General features: G+C 37.7%; 1 protein-coding gene across 1 annotated transcript in view; it reads left to right on the forward strand.

The window, feature by feature from the left end:
• Nucleotides 1–10,055: 10,055 nt before the first annotated feature.
• Nucleotides 10,056–22,254, forward strand: part of MSR1 (macrophage scavenger receptor 1) — a 42,441-nt gene continuing 30,242 nt past the window's right edge. Inside the window, exons 1-4 of the mRNA XM_007958030.2 lie at nucleotides 10,056–10,096; nucleotides 10,621–10,727; nucleotides 12,472–12,585; nucleotides 18,940–19,349. Of these exons, the coding sequence (XP_007956221.2) occupies nucleotides 10,056–10,096; nucleotides 10,621–10,727; nucleotides 12,472–12,585; nucleotides 18,940–19,349 (672 nt within the window). The remainder of the gene's footprint in view (nucleotides 10,097–10,620; nucleotides 10,728–12,471; nucleotides 12,586–18,939; nucleotides 19,350–22,254) is intronic.

The following is a 22,254-nucleotide window of genomic DNA, read 5'->3' on the forward strand; positions in this document are numbered from 1 at the left end:
CTGAATTATCTTCAGTAAGATCTTACTTGCATGTGTATTGTAAAATACTAACTATACTCTATATTTTGAAGAACAAAAAGAGACAAGTTTACTGCCCTTATACAACTTACATCTAGAGAGATAATATCAGAGTTAAAAAAGGTTTTACCTTTTTATATAATTTATTTTTATATAAGTATCCCCGCTGGAAGATAGAATAATATTATAAGAAACTTTTCCTTTTCATTTAGATGAAAATGAAGTTGAATATCCCAAATATGAGGACAATACATGGGAAAGGGACAAGTGGGCTGTTTGCATGGGAAACATTTCTAGTTATCTCCCTGGATATATAAATGTATATTTGTGAGCCCATCTTTTACTAACTGAATTCAAACACAAAAATCTTTGCCACATAGACCCAGTCTCTAGGAATGATAATTTTTAAATGAATTTAACTAAGTTCTATTGTCATCTCTGAGCTATGGTGGGGTAATGGGTAAGACATTTTGGCTGGTAACCAGAATGTCAGCAGTTCAAACCCAACAACTGCTCCACAGGAGGAAGATGAGGCAAACTAGTTCCGTAAACATTCACAGCCTTAGAAACCCACAGGGAGCCACTATGAGTTGAACCAACTCGGTGACAGTGGGTATTGTCATCTAAGTTTTTTTTTTTTTTTTAAGTTGGGATGATTGTTCATTTTTTTGCTTGAGGAATAAAACTGCTATCCAAACAAAAAAGGAGAGTAAATTGAAAAGGAGCAAATGGCAAGTTTGTCTAGATCTGACTTATGTAATTAGCTTCATATAATTGTACATTTCCCCAGATAATGGTTTATTTTGTTTGTAGTGAAAATAATTGTGATAGTTGGAGCTATGTGTCAATTTGGTTGGACCACAATTTTGTGTGGTTTAAGCAATTGTTATGTGGGTTGTTCCAATGATGGGATCAAATAAATGTATAGTTTTGAGCAGCCAATTCATAGAAAGGGAGTTTCCCTAGGGATGTGGCCTGCTTCCAGTATATTTATGATGTCCTGGGAAAAGAGACACTCTTCTGTGGACAGGGATTCTGTTGTGCGCCCACAACCATCCATGAGCAAACAATCAACCTTTTGTCCTGGAGTCTTGGATTCATCATTTGTTGGAGTCAACAGCCAGTATACTGCCTGCCAACCTTGAGCTCCTCAGCCCCTGCAGCTGCGTGAATCAGGAAAAGCTTCCAGCTTGACGTTTGATCCAAGAACTTGGGACTTGCCAGCTTCTATAAGTGTATGAGACAGTTTCCTAAGATAAATTTCCCTTTTTCTATATATACAAGCTTTACTGGTTTTATTTCTCTAGAGAATCCAGTCTAACACATTTGGTACTGAGAGTGGTTCTAGAGAGACAAAATCATAAGGATGAGCTTCCTAAATTGGTTTTCCAATTTGATTACTTGTAAAGACACTAGTGACCCTGCCTCTGTTAGTAAAGAGGGCCCTGGTAATCCATGGCACGAGGTGGCAACATTAATATGCAAAATAGCACCACCAATAGATCAAGTACTTGTGAGAAGTGAGGCTCTGGGTGATTGCATATTTGATACTTTTCTGCAATTTTGTCAGTATGAGGAGTGTAAAGAAGCTGGTTGGTTAGTCCTACTTACACTAGACAAAGTGGTAAAAAAGCAAGATGAGCTTAGGGTTGCTGAGTCATGGCTTAAGTGTCACATAAAAGACCTCAATGTTTCCAGTTGTGCTCTGAAAAAAAGCCTTATTTCTTCTAGTAACAGAGCTGATATTGCTGAACACCAAAACCAGTGTCTTATTGTTACGGTGGCTAAATTACAACACCAATTAAATTACCAACTGAGAATCGTGTCTGAAGTGAAAGTAAGAGCATTGACTGGGAAAAAATGGGATCCTGAAACATGGAATGGGGACATATGGGCAGATAGGAAGATAAAGATATGAAGCCTGTAAATTCTCTTGAATCCCTCTCATCTGAAGGGATTATAGTAAAACCATTATCCCCCTCCACCTTGGTTTGATGGGTTTGATGGGATTAACCCAACTCTTCTTGCTGGGTCATTGCAGAGGTCATGGAAGGCATTGCTGAATGTTCTCAAGAACTTCCATAACCACCCATTGTTGCTGCTACACCTAAAACTAATTTTAAGTCCAAGCGAGCCGCAAAAGGTGAAATAGAAAGTGTGACTGAGGAGGAGGTATGCTACACTTGAAAAGACCTGCTTGATTTTACTAACATGTACAGATAGAAATCTGGAGAATATGTATGGGAATGGCTACTGAGTGTGTGGGATAATGGTGCAAGGAATGTAACATTGGATCAGTCTGAGTTTATTAATTTAGGCCCACTAAGTATGGACTCTTCATTCAATGTTTCAGCTCAAGAGGTTAGGAAAGGATCTAATAGTTTATTTGGTTGGCTTACTGAATCATGGATTATTTGGTGGCCTACCTTAACTCAAGTTGAAGTACCAGATCTGGCTTGGTATAATGTAGAAGAAGATATTCAGAGGCTTAGAGAAATTGACCTGCTAGAATGGATTTATCAGAATAGACCCCTAGAGGCAGAAATGGAGAGTCCAGAAGACATGCCTTTCACCAATATGGTGAAGAATAAATTTGTGAAAGGAGTTCCAGCATCCTTGAAGACTGCTGTGATAGCTATTTTATGTAAGGCAGATTTGACAGTGGGTACTGCCCTAATTGAACTAAGACACTTAACTATGATGGGGCTGATTTGACCTCATGGCTGAAGGGGACAAGTGACAGCAGTTACTTGACAAAGGCAAGGTTTTCAAGCAGTTACTTGACAAATGGACAACAGACTCATAACAGTAATCAGAATAGTTTGACTCATGTGGAATTATGGCATTGGCTACCTGCACATGTTGTTCCTAGTAGTGAAATGCATGGCAAACCTACTAAATATTTACTTGATCTGTATAGACAGAAGAATTCTAGTTCATGTGAACACAGCCTAGATGGAATCACCAGAATACAGAGGCATGGCCTCGCAATCAATTCTGAGACTTGAGTCAGTTTACAGACCCATAACCCCTTGAATGAAGGGGAGGCTGGGTCCATTTGGGGAAGGACCCCACCACATTGCCAAAAATTTATCATGTCAGTCTTTCTCCCAGTCTTCCCCAAAGGGATCTGAGGCCTATTATGAGAGTGACTGTTCATTGGGGTAAAGGAAATTATCAGTGCACACTAGCACTCCATCATTAAATGGAAGTGGCATATCAGAGATCATACTCTCTGGGATTACTGGACACTGGCTCTGAACTGACACTAATTCCAGGAGACCCAAAGGTTCCTTGGGGCCCACCAGTCACAGTGAGGCATATGGAGATCAAGTTGTTGATGGAGTCTTAGCTAAGGTGCATCTCAAAGTGGGTCCAGTGGGTCCCCAAACAAATCCTATAGTGATCTCCCCAGTTCCACAATGCATAATTAGAATAGATACACTGAGCAATTGGCAGAATTCCCATAATTGGGTCCCTGACATGTGAAGTAAGGGCTATTATGGTAGGAAAAGCCAAGTAGAATCCATTAGTACTGCCTCTATCTACAAAAAATAGTAAATCAAAAGCAATACTGCATCCCTGGAGGGGTTGCAGAGATTATTGCCACCATCTAGGACTTGAACTATGCAGGGGTGGTGATTCCCACCACATCCCCATTTAATTCACATATTTGGCTTGTGCAAAAACAGATGGATCTTGGATAATGAGAGTAGATTATCATAAACTTAATCAGGTGGTGACTATAATTGCAGCTGCTGTTCCTGATGTGGTTTCATTGCTTGAGAAAATTAGTACATCTCCTGGTACTTGGTATGAAGCTACTGATCTGGCCAATGCCTTTTTCTTGATATCAATTTCAAAGGACCATCAGAAGCAGTTTGCTTTCAGTTGGCAAGGTCTACAGTATACTTTTACAGTGCTTCCTCAAGGGTATGTATATCAACCCCTCAGGACTATGTCATAATTTAGTTTGTAGTGACCTTGATCGCCTTTCCCTTCCACAAGATCCATTATATTGATGACATTATGCTGATTGGACCTAGTAGGAAGAAGTATTGATGGCTCTAGACTTATTGGTAAGACATATGCATGCTAGAGCTTGGGAAATTAATCTAACACAAATTCAGGCACCTTTCACCTCAGTGAAATTTCTAGGGGTCCAATGGTGTGGGACATGTCGAGATAATCCTACTAAAGTAAAGAAATAAGTTATTGTGTCTGGCTTCCCCCACAACTAAAAAGGAGGCACAACATCTGATGGGCTTCTTTGGATTTTGGAGGCAACATATCCCTCATTTGGGTGTGTTGCTGCAGCCTATTTATCAAGTGACTTGGAAAGCTGCTAGTTTTGAGTGGGGCCCAGAAAAACAGAAGGCTCTGCAACAGGTTCAGGATGCCGTGCAGGCTGCTCTGCCACTTGGGCCATATGATCCAGCTGATCTAGTGGTGCTTGAAGTGTCTGTAGTAGATAGAGATGCTGTTTGGAGTCTTTGGCAGGTCCCTATTGGCGAATAGCAATGCAGACCCTTGGAACTTTGAAACAAAGCCCTGTCATCCTCTGCAGATAACTATTCTCCTTTTGAGGAACAGCTTTTAGCTTCTTACTGGGCATTAGTAGAGACTGAACACCTAACTATGGGCCACCAAGTCACCATTAGGCCCGAGCTGCCCATCATGAACTGGATGTTGTCTGACCCACAAAGTCATAAAATTGGATGTGCACAGTAGCATTCCATCTTTAAATGGAAGTGGTATATCAGAGATTGGGCTCAAGCGTGACCTGAAGACCCAAGTAAGTTGTATGAGGAAGTGGTCCAAATGCCTATGGTCTCCACTCCAGTCACATTACCTTCCCTCTTCCAGTCTGCACCTATGGCCTCATGGGGAGTTCCTGATGATCAATTGACTGAGGAAGAGGAAACTCGTGCCTGGTTTACAGATGGTCCCACACAATATGCAGGCACCACTCATATGTGCACAGCAGCAGCATTGCAGCCCCATTCCAGGACTTCCATAAAGGACAGTGGTGAAGGGAAATCCTCCCAATGGGCAGAACTTCAAGCCATGCATATGGCTGTTCACTTTGCAAGGAATAAGAAATGGCCAGATGTGCAATTATATACAGATTCATTGGCTGTGGTTAATGGCTTGGCTGGATGGTCTGCGACTTGGAATGAGCATGATTGGAAAATATGTGACAAGGATGTATTATGAAGTGGTATGTGGATAGATCTTTCTGACTGGGCCAAAGGAGTATAGATATTAATGTCTCACATGAATGTCCATGAAAAGATGACCTCCACAGAGGAGAACTTTAACAATCAGGTGAATAGGGTGACATGTTCAGTGGAAACCAGCCATCCTTTTTCCCCAGCTACTCTTGTCATTGCTCAAAGGGCTCATGAACAAAGTGGCCATGGTGGCAGGGATGTAGGTTGTACATGGGATCAGCAATATGGACTCCCCCTTACCAAGGCTGATTTGGCTACTGCCACTGCTGAGTGCCCAATATGCCAGCATCAGAGACCAACACTGAGTCCGTGATATGGAACCTTTCCTTGGGGTCATCAACCAGCAACATGGTGGCAGGTTGATTACAGTGGACCACTTTCATCATGGAAAGGATAGCATTTTGTTCTTACTGGAAAAGATACTTATTCTGGATATGGATTTGCCTTCCCTACTGACAATGCTTCTGCCAAAACTACCATCCGTGGACTTACAGCATGCCTTATCCATTGTCATGACATCCCACACAGCATTGCTTCAGATCAAGAGACTCATTTCACAGCAAATGAAGTATGACAATGGGCCTATGCTCATGGAATTCACTGGTCTTATCATGTTTCCCATCATCCTGAAGCAGCTGGCTTGATAGAAAGATGGAATGACCTACTGAAAACACAATTATGGCACAAGCTAGGTGGCAATACCTTGAAGGATTGGGGCAATGTTCTCCAGGAGGCTGTATATGCTCTAAACCAGTGTCCAATATATGGTTCTGTTTCTCCAATAGCCAGGATTCACAGGTCCAGGAACCAAGGAGTGGAAACAGAAGTGGTATCACTATTACCCCTAGAAACTCACTCAAAAAAAATTTTGTTTCCTGTCCCTGCTACCCTATGCTCTGTGGGTCTGGAGATCTTAGTCCCAAAGAGAGGAACACTCCCACCTGGAGACACAATACTTATTGCATTGAACTGGAAATTAAGAATTCTACCAGGTCATTTTGGTTTCCTCATGCCTCTGAATCAACAGATAAAGAAGGGCATTACTGTGCTATCTAGTGTGACAGATCCTGATTCCCAAGGGGAAATTGGATTGACATTACAAAATGGAGGTAAAGAAGAATATGTCTGGAATAGAGGAGATTCTTTAGGAGTCTCTTAGTACTTCCATGTCCTGTGATTAAAGTCAATGGAAAATTACAGCAACCCAATTCTGATATGACTGCTAATGGCCCAGACCCTTCAGGAATGAAGGTTTGGGTCACCCCACCAGGCAAAGAACCACAACCAGCTAAGGTGCTTGCTGAGGGCAAGGGAAATAGAGAATGGGTGGAAGAAGGTAGTTCCGAATATCAGCTATGACCACATGACCAGTTTCAGAAACAAGGGCTGTGATTGTTATATTTCTTCATTGTATATGGGCATCAAATATTTTTGTTTCCTCTTGTTATGAACTGTGAAATGTAAATAAGGTTAAGGCATTTCAGTTGTACGTGTATTAGTGTATCATGTTAGGCACAAATATGACTTTATAATTGTCCTTCTTTAGAGATTATATATGGTAAGAAGATGTGTACAACTGCCAAGTTGACAAGGGGTGAACTGTGATAGTTGGACTTGTGTGTCAACTTGGCTGGACCACAATTCTATGTGGTTTAAGCAAATATGATGTGGGTTGTTCCAATGATGGATCAGATGTATATGTTTTGAGCAGCCAATCCACTGAAAGGGAGTTTCCCTAGGGGTGTAAACTGCTTCCAATATATTTATGGACATCCTGGGAAAAGAGACACTCTTCTGTAGATCGGGATCCTGCTGTGCTGCCTACAACTGTCCGAGTGAACAATCCACCATTCAGCCTGGAGATCTTGGATTTGTCATTCATTGAAGTCAACAGCCAGTATACTGCCTGCAAACCTTGCGCTCCTCAGCCCCTGCAGCTGCGTGAGTCGGGAAAATCCTCCAGCTTGACATTTGATCCAAGAACTTTGGACTTGCCAGCTCCTATAAGTGTGTGAGTCATTTTCCTAAGATAAATTTCCCTTTCTCTCTATATACAATCTTTACTGGTTTTGTTTCTCTAGAGAACCCAGCCTAACACAGTATTGAAAGCCACAACTCAAGGGGACTGTCTTGTATTTCTGGGTCTCACAAGTTTTTCACCTTTGGCATGGTGCAGTGTTACACTCTTATATCTCTACTAGTGGAAAGCAATTTGAATTTTCCTTCTCTGACAGGTTTCTGCCTTACACAGGTTCTGGCTTTCACAGATTTTACTGTTCATACTGTATTTTGGTGTGCCTGAAAAAAGATGTTTATGCCATCCCTATCTTCTCCCAGGAACAAATCCTATAAAGAACAGTTCTTGTTTAGTTCAGCATATGGGACTTACAGGAAATATAACCAAATCACTTAAGTTAGCATGTACAAAGATTGTCATTGAAAACTGCAAAATAAGAAATGCCCATGGTAAAATTCAAAAAAATATATTGACAGAAATTTTGTCACATCCTTACTTGCCAATGTTTCTTCCTAAAGCAGGATAAATGTTTGCATACAAACGTTTGTGCCTCATTTCCTGAACTGAATGTGAGTTTAGTATCCAGAGCTGCCAAAGCACTCAGTCAAAACTTCAGCTGGACTAAATCATAACTCAGAGGAAATAAAGAGAAGATGCCGGCATTATGCTAAATTTATCAATCAAATGAACTTAGCCATTTTCAACAAAGTTAAGCAATTTCTTTTCATGGGAAATATTCTTAAAGTATGCTCCTTAGTCTAGCAACAGCAACATCATTTAGGAACTTGTTGGATGGTGAAAGAAAGAACACTGAAAAGTGCACATAAGATATAGACAACAGAGGCAAATACTATTACATGCACAATACTTCATTACCACTAACACCAAACACCAGGCTATGGGTAAATGTATAGACAGGTGAGAAGATCAGGTGGGGGCTGGCAAACAGGAATGCACCCTACATCTAAGACAGATTTGGCTGAACATAATCTTACATATGCACTTGTGTTACAAAAGTAACCACATACATTATAGAATAAAAAGAAGACAGAGTTGGGGTGACTTCTCAGAGATAACCAGACACCTTGAGAGAGAGAATCACCAGGCCTGTGGACTTGGGACATAGTCTTGGGGGACATGATGCTAAACTGGCACAGCATAATACATAAAAATCTTGTTCTACAACCTACTTTGGTGAGTAGCAAGTGGGGTCTTAAAAGCTTTTGAGTGGCCATGTAAGATACAACTATTTGTCTCCTCTCATCTGAATAAGAGAAGAGTGAAAAAAATCAAAGGCATCTGGAAACAATTACTCCAAGGATAAGATGGACCATGAGGACCTCAGCCTTCATGATCTTGAAACCAGAAGAACTAGATGGTGCCTGGCTACTAATGTCAGGTACTCAGAAAGGGATCACAATTGGACACCCTGGATAGAGTGGGAGGAAAAATGTGGAACAAAATTCAAAAACATAAAAATGACAAAAATTACTGGTTGGATAGAGTCTTGTGGAACCCCCAAGAATATGGCCCTGGTTACCTTTTGGCCCTAGATATGTACTCACTTCCTTGGATTGGCTCTCAGCCCAACAGTAGAAAGACCTACATACAAAACACCTACCCTAGGGCAATGCACCAATCTCTTCTAGGGAGATGTACCCCTTAGAGTAATCAGCGATGAGACACCAGAGGGGCAGCATTCACACAGAGGGAAAGCTGGACAGACAGGAATGGATAGTCAAGAAGGGCACAGGGAGAGGAGGGGAGGAGAGTTTTTTATGGTCAGACATGGTAATTGGGTGTGAAATCAAATGTGCATGAACAGCTGAATGCAAAACAAATTTTCTTTGTAAATTTCTACCCAAAACACAGTAAAATTAAAAAAAATAAATGTAGAGCCTCGCAAACCCAATGGGGCAGGTCCATTCTGTAAAAAAAAAAAAAAAAAAGGAAGAAGAAGAACTTGTTGGAATTACAAATGCTTAAGCCCACCTCAAATAACAGGAGCACTAGGGGTAGGGATACACCACTCTACTTTTAGCAAGTTTTTCAAATGATTCTGATACATATTAAAGAGAATCAGTGACATAGAGTATAGATTGTACTTATACAGGTACAAAAAGATATTTGTGATGCTGCCAATACATAGGGAAGCTCTGGTGGCATAGTGCCTAAGGCACTTGACTGCTAACCGAAAGACTGGTGGTTCAATCTACCAGTCACTCCCTGGAGGGAAGGTTGGGCAAACTACTTCTGTAGTGATACCATCTTGGAAACCCAAAGAGTGGTCTCTATGAATTGGATCCGACTCAACAGCAGTGAGCTTGGTTTTTTTGTTTGGCCAATACATAATGAGAGAAGCTCTGAAAATAAATAGGAAAAAGGAAAGTAGAGAAAAAAGGAATAAAGAAAGAGAGAAACAAAGAAAAGAACAGAAAGCCTATATTTCTCCTGTGGTTCCTATCCTAGTAACTAGACTGTTTTATTTTTCTTACCTAATAAACAGTTGCTTTGGCAAAGTATAAACTGTCTCATGAAGTTTTGTTTTAAAAATTTAATCTAGAACTCTTTACAAAAGGTCACAGGAAATATTTATAACAAATTTTATGTAACCATTTGTTCTAAAATAGTTTTTATTTCTTTTCAGCTAAACAGTTGTTTCCTCATAATTTGGAAAATATTTTTAGCTATATAAAGAAGAGCTCCTTCTCTCCTCATTTTCTGAGAAACATACACCCACAACACACAAACACACGTTTATACAGAAAGATACGTAAGTAAGTTCTATGCAACTATGTCTTTTAATGCTACCATTAAACCTCTATGGGTGAATGTAGCATATTGCTACATACAATTGTTGTTGTTTTGGTTGTTGTGTGCTGTCAGGTGGATTCTGACTCATAACAATCCTGTAAGCTAGGAGAACTGTCCCATAAGGTTTCCTAGGCTGTAATCTGTATGGAGAACAGGTTATCAAATCTTTACCTCAGAGTAAAGATGGATTAGAAAGCCTTGGATAGCCCTTTGGTTAGCAGCTGAGCTCTCAACCATTGTGCCACCAGGTCTCCTTACTACCTATGGTAGATACATAAATTTAATAATTTATTCTACTTATCTTCTTAGGAGCTCTGGTGGCGTAGTGCCTAAGGCACTTGACTGCTAGTCAGAAGGCTGGTGGTTCAAACCCACGAGCCACTCCTTGGAAAGAAGAAGGGGCAATCTACTTCTGTAGTGATACTTCCTCGGAAACCCAAGGAGGGGTGGCTATGAGTCGGGTCCAACTCGATGGCACATAACAACAACAACAATAACTAAAAAGTCCTAAACATATATTTTTCCATTTGTTTATAGAAGTATGGAGAAGTGGAATAAATTTTCCAATCAACAGGAGGAAGCTGATAACTGCTCAGAATCTGTGAAATTTGATGCTCACTCAATGACAGCTTTGATTCCTCTGAGTAAGTAGAAGGGTTGTCTGCCCATGGAGGTTGTTCTTAGAGTTATTGATAATAGGTAAAATTAAAGTCTTGAGACTTAATTTTAGCATTTAAGAATGTTAAACTGATAGTTATCTGACAAATAGGTCCACTGCTCTTTTGAGACAGAATAGAAAATAAACTTAAAGTCAGGAACCATTGCATCAGATTAAATTGGTTCACAATAAATTGACATCTCTGAATTCCCAGCCTCAGTGGGAGGTTTTAGAGATGACTACAGACTCTGGTAGCATAGTGCCTAAGGCACTTGACTGCTAACCAGAAGGATGGTGGTTCAAACCCAACAGCCACTCCTCGGAAGGAAGGTTGGGCAATCCTACTTCCGTAGTGATACTGCCTCGGAAACCCAGGGAGGGGTCGCTAGGAGTCGGGGCTGACTCGATGGCAAATAACAACAACAACAACACAGACTCTGGTGGTGTAGTGCCTAAGGCATTTGACTGCTAACCAGAAGGCTGATGGTTCAAATCCACCAGCCACTCCTCAGAAGGAAGGTTGGTCAATCTACTTCTGTAGAGATACTGCCTGGAAAAGTCAAGGAGGGGTCGCTATGATTTGGAAACAACTGGATGGCAGTGTTTTTTTTTTTTTTTTAATGCCTCTACAACTGTGAACTAATATTTGAAAACTGTAGGTTATAGGTACTGAAACACATATCTGTATAGGTTACAACAAGAAATCAAAAGAAGAACATTCAGCTATAGCTGGGCATGCTTATTTAAAGAGGTAGGACAGAGTTTATAATTCCACCAAGTCTTGAAAGATGAATACAGTTCACCAGGGTAATCAGTGAGAAAAAGGGAGTCAAAAAGACATTTTAGTGAGAGCAAGCAGCATATACAAAGTTAAGGGGTCATGAATGAATTCTTACATAGGCAAACCTGGGTGTAGGTCAGAACTCCAAGGCAAGGTGGAATTTTGTGCCTTGTGAAGGATGGAAGTTAGGGTATGGCTCCAGTGAGTCAGAACCAAAAACAATAGTAGTAAAAGCAGTGATAATAAAAGTATGAGAAGTTAGGACAGAGACACTGGGGACAGAAAAAAGGCAACAGAAACTTTTGATCACTATTTAAAAATGTATTTTTTTTTTCTTTTTCTCACTTCTTGTCTCTTCACTTTTCCGTTTAATTCCACCACAAAACCAAACCAAAGTGACCTCCACTGGGTTTCCAAGGCTATAAATCTTTACAGAAGTAAATTGCCCCATCTTCCTTCTGCAGAGCGGCTGGTGGATTCAAACTGCCAACCTTCTGGTTAGCAATCAAATTCTTTAGGCACCGTGCCACCAGGGCTTGAACAATGCTTAACATTTTATTTCGGAGTTGGCAACCTGAAATCCAATTTTACTTCTTTTTGTACTGAACAATAAAAACAAAAGCCATCAGAAACAATCTTTGAATAGATGTTTTATTCACCTAGTCAGAGAAATGTCTTCATCTACTAAGTTTCCAGTTCCTATTGATTTATCTCCACCACTTTAGCATCCACTACATAAACCACTCTTCCACATAAATACATAATGCTAAGAGGTTATTGTTAGGAATACATTCTGATCTATCAAGAGGATGGGTTTCAGGGATCCTTTCCAAAGTCAAAGTGGAAATGCTTGAAAAATTCATAATTATGCTAAGTTACTTGAGGAATCTCATGTTAACCCAGAGCATCACAATATTTTCTAACAGTCCTTTGGGTTTTTGTTTTTCAGATCCTAAAAATGGCCCTGCTCTTCAAGAGAAACTGAAGTCTTTCAAAACTGCATTGATTGTCCTTTATCTCCTTGTGTTTGCACTTCTCATACCTATCATTGGAATACTGGCAGGTACAGTATTATACAATTCTGTAACTCAGCAACTCATCTGTAATTACTCATTGCAGAAGCAAAAAAATAAACTGTCTTTTGCATATGGTAGATTCATAAGAGAAACATCGTATTACAAGCTGTTCCTCAAATTTATTAAATGAAAAATAGATTCTGAAATGTATTAAGTAGAAAAGGTAGATTTTTTAAAAGTAAAAGACAACCAAAATCTATCAATTTTTGTTTGTTTGTTTGTTTCTAACAATATAAAAGAAAATGTATGGGTGTTGTTGTGGGTGAGTGGATGGGTGAGTGAACGTGTGTCAATCTCTGCAATGTGCAAAACCGTCAATGAAGGGTTAAGACTTAATATATATTTATAATTCAGTCACTTTCAGAAGTAAGATAGCTGAAGTGAAAATATCTAAAAGCAAATTAATCCTTTGTTGTTGTTGTTGTTATGTGCTGTGAAGTCGGCCCCAACTCATAGCGACCCCTCCTTGGGTTTCCGAGGCAGTATCACTACGGAAGTAGGATTGCCCAACCTTCCTTCCGAGGAGTGGCTGGTGGGTTTGAACCTCCAGCCTTCTGGTTAGCAGTCAAGTGCTTTACCCACTATGCTACCAGAGCTCCCAAATTAATCCTTAAACATTTCATCTTTGGTATTTATTTACAATTATTGTTTTTCCTATTTTAAATTACTTTATAGTCAAATCTTAAAAAGTTATCCTGCTACAAAACTGTTGAGATGGAATTGGAAAAACAAATTAATTTTGCATAACAGACATTGACAATAAATATTTATCTTCTCTCTGATCTTCACGTTTACATTATAATTTAAAATATTGTTGTTAACTGTGAATTTAATAATTCCCTGAAACATCAGGAATAGCATATTACTGTTATTAAAAAAGCACAGCACAAAGAAATGCTTCCATTTTAGTGATCCATGTGGTTTTCAGTCATTGAAGTGATTACTATTACTATAAATTTACCATTTCAGTTTATACATTCTCCCCATGCATGAGACATAGACTTTTTCTTATGAAACAGAGAATAAAATTTGTTTCTATATGTTAGTACCAATGTTAACATTTACTACCTAATACCAAAAATGATTAAAGTACAATTTGTAGAGAACAATCACTTTCTCATAAATGTTTAGTGAATGGACAGGTAAATATCAGTAGTGATACCTGTATTGGCTTTTCCTGTGATAGTCTCTTTTTATTCCTACTGAATAAATGCTACCCTGTTTTATTTTAGGAGCTCTGGTGACATAGTGCCTAAATCATTTGACTGCCAACCAGAAGGCTGGTGGTTGAAATCCACCAGCCACTCCTTGGAAGGAAGGTTGGGCGATCTACTTTTGTACTGTTACCGCCTTGGAAACCCAAGGAAGGGTCGCTATGAGTCAGATCTGACTCGATGGCAGTGAGGTTTTTTTTTTTTTTTTTTTTTGGTCTCTCTTTTATACCAAAAGGCTTGGTAGCAACAATTTATTTAGAGATTTAAAAAATTAATTAAGAAAAATAAGACAAAAATATCAATATGAAAAGGTAAAATGAAAGAATTAGACAATTTTTAAAAATCCCCAAAAGTATACATTTCTAGCAAAACTCTAACCACACTCACTGCCATCGAGTTGATTCCAGCTAGTAATGACCCCACTGGATTTCCAACATTGTAAATATTTGCAGAAGCAGACTGCCCCATCTCTGTTCTGTGGAGCAACTGGTGAGTTCAAATCATCAACCTCTTCATTAGCAGCGAATGCCTTAACAGCTACACCACCAGTGAGTCACAACTTTAATGAAAAATATTCTAGTTCCATAAAGATATAAAGCAGATCATTTACATTAATATTCCTATAATATAAAAGCAAGCCAGTTTTTTTCTATGAGAAGTTCTACTATTTCTAGTACTGAGAGCAGAGAGAATTAATCTGTGAGTCTTCAAAGAGAGGAGACCTTGTAAACTAATGTCCTATACCTCAGCAATACCCTTATAGTTTTTATGGCCACATATATCTTAGGGCTATTATTTAAAACATCTTTCAAGATGACATGATACTATCTACTGGGGATATGGGAAGGAATAGAAAGAACGCTTTACTTAGGCTCAACTTGACATCCTCCAGATACGTGGCTCTTTGGAGAGTCTGGCTTGAACCGGGGATAAATTTCAGTATTTCTTCAAGTGTGGATGGTTGCATATACCTCAAACAAATCTGCACGTATTATTTCCCTCAGTAGTATTTTTGATGGATTTGAAAAACAAGACATTTGTATTTATGTGCCTAGTAGCTCGCCACTTCTCTATACCCAGTAAAATGTCAGACATATGCTGTAACGAGAAAGACTGGGAATAAAATTTATTTTCATTTGCATATTAATGGTCTAAGAAGAAAAGTCTCCTGAATAAAAGGTCCACTATTTTTTGCTAAGGGGAAAATTAAAAAAAATATTTTGAGCCAGGGCCAAAATTCTGCTAAGGGAGAAACTATAATGAAAACAACAGTACAACTCTAACAATAGTTAGAATTTTTGATCATTTACTGCGTTCCAGACACTAGGCTATAAGCTTTTCACAGATTATCTTTATGTACCCTTACAATTACCCTCTAAGCAGATACTATCATTTTCCTCACTATCCACACCAGGAACCTGAGACTGCTCGAGTGCAAAACCATGAATTCTGACTCCTAATCTCTGTGTTCTACTGTCTCCCAGAGTAATTGAGCTTTCATACTAAATAAACAACAAAATCAAAGTTGCCTTGATTCTAACTAGGAAAACAATTTTTACAGATAAAATTTAATGCCTCTTTTGGGCATTAAAATAAACAAACCAAACAAACTACAGCCACCTAAGTGGAAAAAAAAAAATAATGTGTCTGACATTAAACAATTAATTAACTTCCTGATAAACTGAAGCTCTCATACATTGTTTATCTATATGAGTATCTGAAGTTTAAAATACATACCTGTATGATGTTTTGTTACATGATATCATTAGGTCTAAGGCAGGTGTTAGATCAATTTCATCACTTTTATATAAACTACAACCAGTCAAGCTAACCCTAAAAGTGGAACTTCTGTAGGCCCATGCAGAATTCAGAGAAATGTCTGAAAAGAACACAGGGTTCTAAGTTTAAAATCACTGGACTATTAGAAAATACTACCAAGTCAATGGGAGCTCTGGTAGCATAGTGCTTAAAGCACTTGACTGCTAACCAAGAGGCTGGCTGTTTAAACCCACCAGCCACTCCTCAGAAGGAAGATGGGGCAATGTACTTCCATAGTGATACTGCCTCGGAAACCCAAGGAGGGGTCACTATGAGTCGGGTCTGAGTCGATGACATATAAACAACAACAAGTCAATATGTTTGTTCTAAGGTTGACAATGATTGATCTGAAGTAATTTTGTTTCCTAAAACTATAATAGATATCTATTAAGATGGAAAAGAAGCTAAAATTTTTAGAATCTTTTATGTTCACATCAAATGACCTAGATTCACCAGTGGAAGGGAACTCACTCTGTGTATCATGCATGAATGACAAGCAACTGAATGTATTGTTGTCAAGTCAATTCTGATTCATAGCAACAATGCACGACAGTAGACTGCCCATAGGGTTTTCAAGGCTGTAATCTTTACAGGATCAGATCCCCATAACTTTCTCCCACATATGGTGTTAACAGCTGAGTCCTTAACCACTACACCACCAGGGATCTCTCTTCTCATGCATAAAACCAAAAATAAACTCATTGCCATTGAGTCAATTCTGACTCATCATGACCTCCGTTGGGTTTCCAAGGTTGTAAATCTTTACAGAAGCAGGCTGCCCCATCTTTCTTTTGTGGAGAGGCTGGTGGGTTAGAACCAATGACCTTTTGGTTAGCAGCCAAATGCCTTAACCACTACACCACCAGAGCTCCTTTTTCATACACCCCCCCTTGCAAAAAAAAAAAAAAAAAGCACTACTGTCAAGTCAAATCTGACTCATAGCAGCCCCTCTTTGTGTTCCCAAGACAGTATCACTATGGAAGTAGATTGCCCAACCTTCCTTCTGAGTAGTGGCTGGTGGGTTTGAACCACCAGTCTTCTGGTTAGCAGTCAAATGCCTTAGGCACTTTCATATATATATACATATATATAGATAGATAGATAGATAGATAGATAGATATGAAACTCATGTGTCAATCAGTGTTGTGCTTATGTGATTTACATGCTTTATCTCATTCAGTTGTCAGTGTCACCATTAAGGTACTTAGTACTTAGTTATTACTGTGAGGAAACCTGAGCAAGGAGAGGCTAAGAAATCTGTTCAGAGTAACCTAGCTGATGCATGAGGGACAGAGGTAGCTTCTAGAACCAGGAAGCTTGATCCTGTCTAAACACCAGAATCTTCTTTATATAACAGGTATCTCAAAGTAGGGCTGGAACTAAGTGTTTTTCATGTGTTAGCTCATGATGATACTAAAACAAAACAAAACAGTCTTATTGGTATCTCATTTTTATTACAAAGGCCAACAGAAACAGATTCAGGTATCACTGCATATGTAGATTATTTTAAACAATGTGAAGTTATTCTTATTATAAACCAAAAACCAAACTCACTGCCATTGAGTCAGATCCGACTCATAGCAACCCCTTCTTGGGTTTCCAAGATGGTATCACTACAGAAGTAGATTGCTTGACCTTCCTTCTGAGGAGTGAGTGGCTGGTGGGTTTGAACCTCCAGCCTTCTGGTTAGCAGTCAAATGCCTTAGGCACTAAGCCACCAGAGCTCCCATTCTTAATATAATAGGGATCAATTATGGAAATCTTGTGGTAAACCTAATATAACTATAATATAGATATTGATGTAGATAAAAAGAGAAAATACACAAAGAAATATGAAAAAAAAAACCTATATCTTAACCCTCACTAATTAATGATACAATGATGTTTAACATTTTCTTCATTGTACATAATTATGGATTATTTTTGTTTGAAAAGTAAATGATTATCCTTTTCATCCTTTTGGAACTTTCAGCAAGATAATTAGCTTGTTTGTAGAAGACATGCCCCCTTAGAAATATGTATCAGCAACTCAGTATATTCCCAAAATTTCATTTAATAATTTTTTTTTTTCAAGAAATAATTAGCTATAAGATTGTTCATCAAAACATTGACTGTACTAGTGAAAATAGAAGCAAACTTAATGTTGGGGCTTTATTAAATAAATTCTGGTTGATCATCCATAGAATACAAGGCAGTTATTCATATCATTTTTATTGAACAACATTAAGTTATATAAAAAATATTGATTATGTAGGATTAAATTAAAAAGTAGTTTCCAAATTTTATGTAAAATATAATCTTGTTTTTATAAGAACAGCATGATAGTGAGAAAAAGGGGTAAAATATTGAGTATACCTCAAGATGATGAGATTAATGGTAATTATATTACTCATCTTTTCTAAAATTTTCTACTATTAATATGTGTTTTATAATAAGCAAAGATGTTTTAGAAAAAAGTATATTTTTAAGTGAAAATATTTATTGCCCAATTTCCTTCCTCACCAACTATAATTAGGGCTATATAAACTGAAAGTGGTAATTCTCTGCCAGCTTCAGTTATAGGACAAGGGTGATGAGCAGGCATATTATCCATACAGTGGATAACGTTGCTTCTACTTTTACTACATATTGTTTTTGCCATCATCATTATCATTTATTTTCATAATAACTCACAAACTTGACATGTTTACTTCAGAGACTCTTAAGCAGTATCTCATTTTGTACTAACAGCAGTCCCATGGAATAAGCTACCATGCTCTCTATAAACTGCAGAATTTTCTCTAACTGGGCAAGCCAGGTGAAATGTTCCAGATTCATGTAGGCAGCAATTAATAGTAATAAATTCTAATGTAAAGTAGGAAAGGGAGGTTGCTTGCTTCCGTCTAAGAAGCTCTGGTAACATGGTGGTTAAGTTATTTGGCTGCTAATCAAAATTCAGTGGTCTGAACTCATTAGCCATTCCTCAGAAAATGATGACGCAATCTGCTTCCATGAAGGTTATAGTCTTGAAAACCCTTTGTGGTAGGTAATTCTATTCTATCCTATGGGGTTGCTATCAGTTGGAATTGACTTGATGGCAGTGGGCTTACTTTTGGTTTTGTTTCCCTCTAGATAATATGCTTAGTGTAGGTCACACATTTTATGTTTGAGAATAATACTTGATTTAAGATAGCATTAAAAATTTTGAAATGGGGGAATGTGATGTAATGATATGGAATGGAAAGGAGCTATATGAAATGAAATGGCTTATGCATTTAAGAACATAGGTCATAATTCTGTAATTCTGTTTATTTTTAATTAAATATGCAGCTCAACTCCTGAAGTGGGAAATGAAAAATTGCACAATTTGTTCAATTAATACAAATGATATCTCTCAAAATATCACGGGAAAAGGAAATGACAGTGAAGATGAAATGAGATTTCGAGAAGTTATGGAATTCATGAGCACCATGGAGAAGAAAATCCATTATATTTCAGATATGGAAACCAACCTCATAGACTTGGAGCATTTCCAAAATTTCAGTGTGATCACTGATCAAAGATTTAATGATGTTCTTTTCCAGCTGAATACCTTAGTTTCTTCACTGCATGGGCATGGAAATGCAACAGATGAAATCTCCAAGTCCTTAATGAGTCTGAATATCACATTGCTTGATTTACAGCTCAATATAGAAACACTGAATGGCAAAGTACAAGATAATACACTTAAGCAACAAGAGGTAAGGTTTTGGGACTGAAAATTTGCATGCTGGAATTTAATACATTCAGCTGATCCTGTCTCTTCAGGCAGCCCAGGAAAGCAAAAGTTACAAACCATGTTTCAACATCATCTTATTTATTTTGATTCCTCTGGTATCTTCCCTAAAAAGTTTCAAACGAATTTACATAATGTTTTCCCAGACTCTCGGCAAAATGGGGATTTCTTTTTCCTTTTTTTTTTTTTTTTTACCCATTGGATATAGATTTAAAGTATTTTAACTTTGTAAAGAAGGTCAGATTGTCTCTTTAAACTGTTTAACTGAATTACAAATTTTGAATTATCTGAGTAGATCTGTAGAGGTAGAAACTCTGTACTTGTGAATTGTACAACAGGCCTGATATCTCTTCATCATCAAAATATGGAAAGCTTATTTACATGGATATCTACAAAACTAAATTTAAAAAAAAATTCTGCTTGCAAAAGATATATGTAAATTTTCACATGCATAGAAAGCTATATTTAAAAAATTAAATTTTGAATAATTTAAACAATGTCTTATTGTCATTATAGTATCAAATACACAATAGGTTTTCTACTCTATGCAAGCTATGACATGCATTAAACATTTAGAAATACAGCAATGAGAAAAGCACTACCACCATCAGTCTGGAACAATCAGATACATACTCATATTGGGGCCAAGAGAGCAGTAGATATTCTAGTGCCAGTGGTTGGCAAAGTTTCTTTGTAAATTAGCAGTTATTAAATATTTTAGGCTTTATGGGCCATACAGTCTCTGTAGCAAGTGCTCAACTCTGTCATTGTATCAGTAAAGCAGCGCAGATAATATATAAACAAATGAGCAAAGCTATGGTCCAATAAATCTTTATTTACAAAAGCATACTGTGGGCTGAATTTGAATACAGGTCATACTTTGCTGCCCTTGGTCTAGATTCTTCTGTGGTTTAGATCTGAATTACCTTCTACTAATGAAAAATTAAGAAGCAAGTCATTTGTTTCAAATTGTAGGTTTTTTGTTGCTGGGCAATTATCATTTTTATTTTTCATAAAAAAGTACACAAATGACTAAAAGTTTATCATTTTTGAAAAAAGAAAAGTCTTCATATATAATACCTAGGATCTCTAGGGGGTTCTGGTGGCGTAGTGCCTAAGGCATTTAACTGCTAACCAGAAGGTTGAAGGTTCAAACCCACCAGCCACTCCTGGGAAGGAAGATTGGGTAATCTACTGTAGAGTTACTGCCTCAGAAACCCAAGAAGGGGTCACTATGAGTCGAATCAACTAGAGGGCAGCGAGTTTGGTGTTTGGTTTTAGGATCTTTGTAATATCTTTGTAATGTGAAACCTATAAACGTCCCTGTTACCTAAGTAATGCTAGCATCTTTGTAGTAGATTTGTTATGATAGATCCATTCCCAATTAAGAGGATTTTCTGTATAAAATCACAATTACACAATAATGATTGTAAAAAATGGATGTCATCTATAGAGCAAAGATAAAACATCTGAAGTTATAACAGCAACTGAAAAGCAATTAAATTATTGACTGGATAACCAACTAAAAAGCTGGAGAACAGAAAGAAAATTCTCCTTAATTATGTACTGACAGGTGTAATCACTCAGATTTTTTTTTTTTTCTCATGTGGTCGACATCTCACTGAGTCACACACAACAATGATTTAATTGTTTAAATATGGGGATCCTGTCAGTGAACTGTATTCCAACATGTATTTGTCATTCTGTTTCTTTCCCTATAACATCTTCAAAAATCTGTCAGCATTTCTCACACCCTTAATAAGTATCTAAGCTTATCAAATGCTATTGGTATGTCATGGACTGAGGGTATGGAACGTTTAGAGAAAATGCATAAAGAAGAAATTGTCCATAGCTTTGAAGGATATAGCAGGAAATGGAAGAGAAGTGTGAGTTAAATAAATAGAACCCAATTGGGCTGGAAGTAAGAGAGATGGAGAAGAAACAGTACTTTGGGTAGAAAGTGCTGCAAAGGGGTAGTGAGATGAGGTGATAGAAGTATAAGATGGAAACGTAAGGATATATTTGATTTGGGCAATGTCCTAAATCTAGCAGATGTGATAGAATTTCTGTGATCCCACATAAATTCAAATTTTAAGTATCAAACTAAATTGAAAACCATTTGGAAGGCAGAGGAAATAAAAAATATGCTTTGAAAACTAATGGAAATAATCAACATCTGGTGATCAATCAGATGTTAGATTGCACTTGTGTTTTGAACAGTGTCCCAGCAATAGAAAGAGAGGTACAGGAAATGGTGGAACTTCCAAAGCTAATTATTTTTAAAGACAATAGTCACTAGTAGAGATTTAGAAACTAGGTCAGTGTCAGCGTATATGTGTGTGTGTGTGTATGCACTAAAAACAAAACAAAACAGCATTGGGATTCATATCCCCATTTTCTGAAGAATCTAATTCATCTTTAAATCTTTAATCTAATGAAGGAATAAATAAATTAAATGAATGTCTGAGTCAGTAGATGTTTGAAGTAAAGGCTTATAAATAATACTAGCCTAATGCTTATCAAGGGCAGACTAAACATTAAGTTGGAAGAAAAAAAACAAGAACAGTAACACAAAATGGAAGCTATGGATGGAATTCATCATATCCTTTCTTCATAGAAAGGACCATAAGACTGCACAATTGAGTATCTTATTTTCACCGGAGCCACTGGTGATGGAATATGGAGAGGGTGCTTGAATGCTGTGCAGGACTTTTAAAAATTAAATGCATTTTTTCTCCTTCCAGTAAAAATTATTTCAAGTAGAATATGCTAATGTAAGCACTGTATGAACAGTCCAAAAAAGGGATTAAAAGACAGCCTCACATTTAGGTATGAAGAATATGAATAATATATATATACATATACATATA

Source organism: Orycteropus afer, unplaced genomic scaffold (assembly GCF_000298275.1).
Source record: "Orycteropus afer afer isolate SDZICR_OR568_19922 unplaced genomic scaffold, OryAfe1.0 scaffold00837, whole genome shotgun sequence".
Lineage (NCBI taxonomy): Eukaryota > Metazoa > Chordata > Mammalia > Tubulidentata > Orycteropodidae > Orycteropus > Orycteropus afer.